The 7,534-nt window shown below is 40.7% G+C and overlaps 2 protein-coding genes and 1 long non-coding RNA gene across 8 annotated transcripts in view; 1 reads left to right on the top strand and 2 right to left on the bottom strand.

Annotated features, from left to right (window-relative positions):
* Window positions 1–5,343, top strand: part of LOC122527043 (ubiquitin conjugation factor E4 B) — a 6,347-nt gene extending 1,004 nt beyond the window's left edge. Inside the window, exons 2-9 of one of the 6 annotated variants that reach the window (XM_043650834.1) lie at window positions 16–73; window positions 800–1,102; window positions 1,192–1,596; window positions 1,660–3,026; window positions 3,108–3,255; window positions 3,389–4,075; window positions 4,142–4,463; window positions 4,549–5,343. In XM_043650834.1, the coding sequence (XP_043506769.1) occupies window positions 50–73; window positions 800–1,102; window positions 1,192–1,596; window positions 1,660–3,026; window positions 3,108–3,255; window positions 3,389–4,075; window positions 4,142–4,463; window positions 4,549–4,613 (3,321 nt within the window). In that variant the 5' untranslated portion in view covers window positions 16–49 and the 3' untranslated portion in view covers window positions 4,614–5,343. Of the gene's footprint in view, window positions 1–6; window positions 125–313; window positions 532–588; window positions 707–799; window positions 1,103–1,191; window positions 1,597–1,659; window positions 3,027–3,107; window positions 3,256–3,388; window positions 4,076–4,141; window positions 4,464–4,548 lie in introns of those variants that run through there. The other 5 variants (XM_043650835.1, XM_043650832.1, XM_043650833.1 and 2 more) reach the window with 5 other exon arrangements.
* Window positions 91–476, bottom strand: LOC122527045. The gene is made up of 2 exons (XR_006306267.1): window positions 389–476; window positions 91–320 (listed from the first exon to the last, which is right to left on the bottom strand). It is a non-coding gene; the product is annotated as an uncharacterized LOC122527045 (long non-coding RNA).
* A 381-nt stretch (window positions 5,344–5,724) lies between the features above and the next one.
* LOC122527044 (gametocyte-specific factor 1-like) lies at window positions 5,725–7,356 on the bottom strand. The gene is made up of 4 exons (XM_043650838.1): window positions 7,111–7,356; window positions 6,875–6,995; window positions 6,635–6,776; window positions 5,725–6,553 (listed from the first exon to the last, which is right to left on the bottom strand). Exons 1-4 carry the CDS (start codon window positions 7,216–7,218, stop codon window positions 6,322–6,324), a joined length of 603 nt encoding a protein of 200 aa, XP_043506773.1. The 5' UTR covers window positions 7,219–7,356; the 3' UTR covers window positions 5,725–6,321.
* Window positions 7,357–7,534: the final 178 nt, after the last annotated feature.

Raw genomic sequence — 7,534 nt, 5'->3', positions numbered from 1 at the left:
AAAAAAAAAAAAAAAGAAAAAAAAAGAAAAAAATAATAAAGAGATCGCCATGAGCGAGCTAAGCCAAGAGGAAGTGAGTACCCAATGCACACCGTTTCCAATCGTTGTATTCGATATAGCGTCCGTAAGTCCGCATTATGTTGTTACATATTCCTTTCGCTTTGCGCTCTCGCCTCTCTCTCTCTCTTTCTCTCCTTCTCTCTCTCCCCGAGACACGGCGAACGAGGGAACGTGACAGGGCCCCGTTTCTTCCCCCTCGGGGAGAGCGTGCAGCTCTCTTACGAGGGGGTCTAACAAGGGCGAAGAGAGGCCTCGTCGTGCTACGAGAACAGAGCAGTTGCAAAACGCTGGTTAACTCCGCTGTGTGGCATCGCGCCGAGACACTTACATAACGCGACAAATTGAAGATTGATCTCCCATTTGTGACAGCGGTCCTCCACGTCGGGCCCTTCATATCATCCCACGTTTATTTACCCTCCTCTGCGATGTAAACAGAAGTCGTTCACATCCCCCGGTTGATCGGAAGATCCCGTAGGTTTGCGCGTCTCGGTTTCGTCGTCACGAATTCAAAACAATCGGCGGTCACTCGCAAGAGCGTGATCCCCCTTCTATTTGCGCTCTTTGTTCTTGATACAAATATAGCCATTGTCTGAACGTTGTACGTCTGTACGTCGGTATTCGTAACGCGAGAACATGTTGGAACAAAGTAAAGTTTTTTGTCGAGAAGAATTTTTGTTTCCTGTAAAAGTAACGTCGAAAGATGGAGCAATTAACTGGTTGGTGAATTTAAACATTGTAGGTAAGAAGAAGACGCATGGCCCGTTTGGCTGGTTTGGACAGCTTCAGCTCGACCATCAACACGAATCACAACAATGATCCAGTTTCACCGAACACGCCGGGCCCGTCGAAAACGTTCACAGAGCAGATCATATCGCCACTGAAGCAGCAGCAGTTTCAAAGTCCCGTGGTGCCGATGGAAATCGAAGAGAGCAATAACAAGCAATGCAGCAGCACCGACAGAGCCGACGTGGACTCCGGATTCGAGAACATGGAGGTGGAGGAGTGCGACAGAAAAGAATCGAAGCCGAGATCACGTGTAAGTGTATGTATGTACATACATATACGTACGTGTATACACGCGTGTTCCCTCACTAGTGAAATAATGGTAAAATATCTTGGTTCACGTTTCAGACAACAAGCTCCAGCACGGAGATAACCACAGAGCAGATACACGGGGTCATATCGCGCGTACTGTGCGTATCGTGGAAAGAGCAAGTGGAGGGTTGTATATTCTTGCCGCAGATGGCAGCGTACATGTTATCGACAAAGCTGACGGACACCACGGAGATAATAAACCAAGCGTTGATGGAGGTTTTGTGCATGTTCATGAGGGACGAGGACCCGTTGAAGGAAATCAACGCGGACAGCTCCTCTGACAGGGAGGATAGTCCGAACAGTCAGACGAGTCCTTTACAGAGTCCTGTCACAACCTTCTGCCGCTGCGACATTTGCTGCAAATCATCGCAGCCGAAGAGTCTGATTTATTTGCTGGACTGTTACTCGAGGGTCGCGACCGAAGAACGAAATCATCCAAAGGTAAGTAACCGACGAGTCATGGTTTCTTACCAAATGGCTAATTTCTTTTCTCTTCGCGAACAGAAATCAAGCACGCCGCCACTGTCCGACGTGCTAGCTGTACTAAGGGCGCAGTGTGTTCAGTATTCAAGTCTTGTGCTGCAAGGCCTAGTTGGTATATCACAGTCCTCGACCACGTACCCGTTGTCCATGACGCCGCTTCTGTATCCAGTGCTGTCGCAGAGTTTACCACGCGGTTACTTGCACGAACTAGTGTCAAGGACGCACACGAACGCTGCGGTGTGCAACAAGATCTTCACGCCGCTGTTGCAAGGTCTGTACCTGTCGATGCAACAGGCCAGCCTGATCAGAAACACGCATCGAAGACCGATTGAGGCGCTGGAGGAGCTGATAGAGATCTGCTGCGGGCCGAGCAGCAACATACGGCCGATCTGTCGTTTGATCGTTCATCAAGTTCAATTTTTGCCCGACATTATGACGTCGGCGGCTGGTAAAGAGATCACAACGACGTCTCTCCTTGGGCCGTTCCTCTCGGTTTCGGTATTCGCCGAGGATCAGCTAGACATGGCTGAAACGTTCCTCAGTGGCAACCTGTTCGTCGACAAGTCGATCACGCTGACGTTGCAGCAAGAGTTGGAGAGCATCAGAACGTCGCTGCACAAGATATTTCACGCGATACTCGCTAGCAGCAACTGCCGCGAAGCGATGCTCACGTACCTGGCTACGTTGTTGCGTTACAACGAGAAACGCGCTCAGATACAAACGGAGGAGTTCTCACTCGCCGGGGACGGTTTCATGCTGAATCTGTTGTCGGTGTTGCAAAAGCTCTCCGTGAAGATCAAGCTGGACACTGTAGACCTGCTGTATCCGTTTCACCCGGCGAGCTTCATCGACATAAAGAACGACACGAGGCTGAAACTCACGTGCCAAGAAGTCGCCGATTGGCTGAAACATTTAGAGAGGACGCACAAGTGGGTCGAGCCAAAGTTTCCGACACAATGTTGGTTCCTTACCCTACACTGTCACCATATAGCGTTGTTACCGGCTTTACAGAAATACCAGAGAAAGCTGAGGACATTGCGCGACGTGCAAAAAATGCTCGACGATCTGCAAGCTAGCGAGTCGCAATGGAAAGACAGTCCTTTCGCCAGCCGTAACAAAGAGCTGATTGAACGTTGTAAGGAACAGTTGAAACACCTCGGCAAATCTAAAGTGTACACCGACGCTGGACTAATCGACCCTCTTCTGCTGAGAAGATGCCTGCATTTTTACATTTCTGTGGCTGAGATTCTGCTCAGTTTGTTGACGCAAACCTCGCCAGGGAACCCAATCCCCGAACTGCCTTTACCCCAAGAGGTTCCACAAAAGTTCACAGCATTGCCAGAATGGTATGTCGAAGACATCGCGGAATTTGTACTGTTCACTCTTCAGTAAGTATCATGCCTCTCGCACATCGTATAAACTTGCCTATTGTATTTATTACATATTTGTCTTTTGTCTTTTCTTTGTAGATTTTGCCCTAGTGTGATAGTAAACAATATGGACAATTCGCTCGTTACATGGTTACTTGTAGTAGTGTGTACACCACATTGTATACGAAATCCGTATTTAATAGCAAAAATTATTGAAGTACTGTTTGTGATAAATCCAAACGTTCAGGTGAGTATAGAAAAGTACATATGTATATATATATTAGAAAATAGAAAATAGCAATAATATATATATTAGAGTGTAGAAAAATACATATATATATATATTTTTTTTTTGGTCTGACGAATTTTCCCCGTTTCAGGGACGAACCGAATCGCTCCACGATCAAGTAATGGCGCATCCGATATCGAAAACGTTGCTGGCGTCATATCTGATGAAATTTTACACGGACGTCGAGACAACCGGCTCCAGCTCGGAGTTCTACGACAAATTCTCGATTCGTTATCACATTAGTCTGATCCTGAAGTCCATGTGGGACAGCCCGGTGCATCGAAAGTCGATCGTCGACGAGAGCAACAACGGGAATCAGTTCGTGAAGTTCATCAACATGCTGATGAACGATACCACGTTCTTGCTTGACGAGAGCCTGGAGTCGTTGAAGCGTATCCACGAGATTCAGGAGTTGATGTCCGATCTGAAAGCGTGGTCCGCGCTGTCCCGCGAGCAGCAACACTCGCGGATGAAACAGCTGGCCGCGGACGAGAGACAGGCCAGATCCTATCTCACTCTGGCCAAGGAGACTGTCGCTATGTTCCAATATCTAACGGACGACATCACGGAGCCGTTTCTACGGCCAGAGTTGGTCGGACGATTGTGTGCCATGTTGAACTTCAATCTGCAACAGTTGTGCGGGCCTAAGTGTAAAAACTTGAAGGTGAGGATACCGCAGAAGTACGGATGGGAACCGAGAGCTTTACTTAGTCAATTGGTCGACATATATTTGCATCTCGACTGCGAGGTATTTGCTGCTGCTTTGGCTGCCGACGAAGTAAGTTGATGTGTAACGAATTTGGGGGGAGGGACACTATCGTTCTAACGGACGCTATCGTTCCAGCGTTCGTTCTGCATGGAACTATTTATCGACGCCGCAAACAAACTAGAGAGATCGGTGATCAAGTCCATCATAGAGATTGAGAGATTCGTAGCGCTCGCGGAACGTGCCGCGGACATAGCGAGGGACAACCGTGCACGCGACGCGGATTATGGCGACGCGCCGGAAGAATTTCGTGACCCGCTCATGGACACGCTCATGGAAGAGCCTGTTAAGCTTCCGTCTGGTATCGTTATGGACAAAGCAATTATTATTAGACATCTTCTTAACAGCGCTACGGATCCTTTCAGTCGACAACCTCTCAGCGAAGATATGCTTACGCCAAGTAAGTAAATGGAATTTTCTTTTTTTTTTTTCTTTAATAGTAAAAAGATGATTTGGTGATTTAATTGTTCCATGTTCCTCTCTAGTGCCCGACTTGGAGAAAAGAATATCAATGTGGAAACAGCAAAAGAAAAAATCAACAAAAATATAAATTGTGATCCTATGCAATAATCATTTTAAGGAAACATCACGACAACCGTGTGGTCAACGTTGCTACACGATACATTGTACCAGCCCATAGATGTATCACTCTGTGGTAATTGAATACAGTGCAATGATCTCGCTAAACGTGCAAATATTGCACTCAATAAATTTACAGTTTTAATACATTAAAACGTTAAACAGACTGCAGCTAGGTAATCGCCTGCACATTATTCTTAAAAAAGGAAAAGAAAAAAAAAAGAAGGAAAGATACTTTTAAAAAGAACTTGTAAATAATTGCTGGCTGACGACATCAGTAACCAGAGAAATTAAAATCTTATTTACAAACATTAGCATTTGTTCCTTTGTACGTTCTGAATAAACACGAGACTGCAAATGAAAAATTAAAAGCATACGGTCGATTATATAAAAAATAGTGAATTAAGCAGAGATAAACACAAGAACAATTAACATCCTTATCTGAATTCTTTCGTTCGGAATTTGGTAATTTATGAATGGAAATCAAAAAGGGGAGGAAACATTATTTGATGCAAAATTTATGTAAGTGATTTATATAAAATATTTAAAAAGTTGTTACGAAAGCCTTTTTAAACGTTTAACATGTGTTGCACGATGGAAAAAAAGATAATTTGCAGCAATTATGATTTTTTTTTTTAAGATGTACATGGTAAATGTATCATGCGTATTCCTTCAATAAATTTCATGAGTAAAGACCTGTATCTGTGTATATAGTAATACGTTATTTGAAACAATTCCAACCAATAAAATACTTTTTTTATTTCTGCTGTAACATATTTAGAAAATGGTTTCAAAAATTTCTGTTTGTAATCATGCTTTCTTCGTTACGAATTTGAATATTTCGTTATTTCAAGATTTGAAATTACAAATATAAACATCCGCTTTACGGTTTTGAAAATTAATCGCATTCAGTGAAAGTACTTGAAGAGTTTAAAAGTTTGAAGGAAGTAATCTTCATCATTATAAAACTGAAATTTTTACATTTTCACATAGATTGAAACTTCTTTTCAACAAATTGCATTTATATATTGTATTTATATTTTTGTATTGAGTTATCAATATTACATAAATTTATCATTAAATAATGTTGAAGACAATTTAATCACAGATTTTATTATAATTGTAGGTACAAAACATAAAAAGTATTACGCATTATCAAAAACAGCCTTAGATAACAAATCATTTGTTACATTCTCACTTTACGTATTGCGCTTCATGTACTTTATGTATTACATCTAAAACTTAAAAATTCTATAAAAAAAAAAAAAAAAAAAAGAAAGAAAAAAAACTAAAATAAGGAATAACGAACTTAAGAATAACGTAACAATGTATCAACTGCCACTGCAATTGCAAAATATCTGTTAATTTGCAGATAATTCAAATATTTTAGTTTCCTTACATAATGCCCTGTTTTTATAGAAAAATTAATCATACTTGATAATGGACGAATCTTTTACATTGCATTTGTAAATACCTTAAACGATGTAAATTTCTAAAATAAAAGGTTCATGGAACAAATATTTAAGTGTAAGAAATGTAAGCGATAAGTTACATATTGTAAATTATATATAGAAATATAGTATTTAGATAATACTAGATCATTTCATTTGTACTTGCAAATGAGGAAACTCCAATATTCTCTTTGTTCACTTTCGTTTAGAAAATTTACGTGATGATATTTACAAAATATTCATCGGTTTTCCCCTGCCTATTCCAATTTTTCTCAGCTTGTTAATGCTCGAAGTAACTTTCCCTCTGCCGATTCCCATCGAACTAACCACCGATTCTAGATCGTCAACACAGTCCTCACTCGCTTCTCTCAACATTGCTTCGGAAAAGCCACGTGGTGGTCTTACAGACGTCATATTCTTACTCTTCTCTTTCAGTATGTGTTGAGAAACGCAATGAGCCCTTAAAATTACAAAACAAAATTAATACTCAAAGAAAGAAAATAGATGGATCTTTAACAGAAACAAAAGAACTTCAAATTACTTTAAATCAACGTTGTCGTACACAGGAGAGTTTTCTTCAGCAAAAAAATCGTCGTTGGCCTCTAGATCCCAATTCTCTGCGCAATCTATGGTACTTGAAAGTTCTGACAGTCCAAAATTTGTTGCACCGTGCTTCCTTGTCTCTGTGTAAAGATACATTTTGATGATGATTTTACTTTGAGAGAGAGAGAGAGAGAGAGAAAAAAAAACAGTTGAAGATAAAATACTAATAAAGAGAAACCTGAATATGTTTCTAACTCGCACATGTTGCGATCCGGACAGCTGATGATGTGCTCCTCGAATTCCGTTTTAAGCAACCGATGAGTTGCGTTGTATGGACACATGAGCTTCTCCGGGTATTGCTGTTCAATTTGAATTTAAAATTGAAATTTTAATTTATATGTAATTATTGTACAAAAACCATTTGTTTTGTTTCGAGTCCTCTGAAGAACAATGTGTGTTCGTAACAATACGTACCTTTTCACATTTGACAATATGCTTCTGAATACGAGATCTCGCGATAAAGTGATTTTTGTTATATGGACACACCACAACGGGATCGAAGAGTGTACGACATTTGTACATTTTTGGTTTCTCCTTAAAAAAATTAAAAAAAAAAAAGAAAACAGGAAAGCTTATTATTAAGTGTACAGTTTAGGTTAAATGAATAAACACGTTTTCCATGTTTCGAGTCCGTTTTTAATGGCCCCCATTCCGACAGTCGAAACAGTCACATCCTTCGATATATATCGACCAAGATCAATAATCGATCTGTTTGAATAAAAAGAAACTGCATATGCCGTGTATTCATTTATTTATAATTTATATTTTTTATCATTTATTCATAATTTACATATTTATTTATAATTTATACTTTATCATTTATTTATATTTTATGTTT

Source organism: Frieseomelitta varia, unplaced genomic scaffold (genome assembly GCF_011392965.1).
Source record: "Frieseomelitta varia isolate USP_RPSP 00005682 unplaced genomic scaffold, Fvar_1.2 scaffold_208, whole genome shotgun sequence".
Lineage (NCBI taxonomy): Eukaryota > Metazoa > Arthropoda > Insecta > Hymenoptera > Apidae > Frieseomelitta > Frieseomelitta varia.
The sequence above is the reverse complement of the archived record's forward strand: the minus strand, read 5'-3'. Positions and strand labels throughout refer to the sequence as shown.

What these genes read in the sequence shown, in the direction of transcription:
- LOC122527044 (XM_043650838.1), bottom strand. Translation starts at nt 7,218, where the DNA reads ATGTACAAATGTCGTACACTCTTCGATCCCGTTGTGGTGTGTCCATAT. An exon ending in ATATTGTCAAATGTGAAAAG is followed by an intron (nt 6,996 to 7,110) that starts GTACGTATTGTT and finishes CAAATTGAACAG; the next exon opens with CAATACCCGGAGAAGCTCAT. An exon ending in TACGACAACGTTGATTTAAA is followed by an intron (nt 6,554 to 6,634) that starts GTAATTTGAAGT and finishes TGTAATTTTAAG; the next exon opens with GGCTCATTGCGTTTCTCAAC.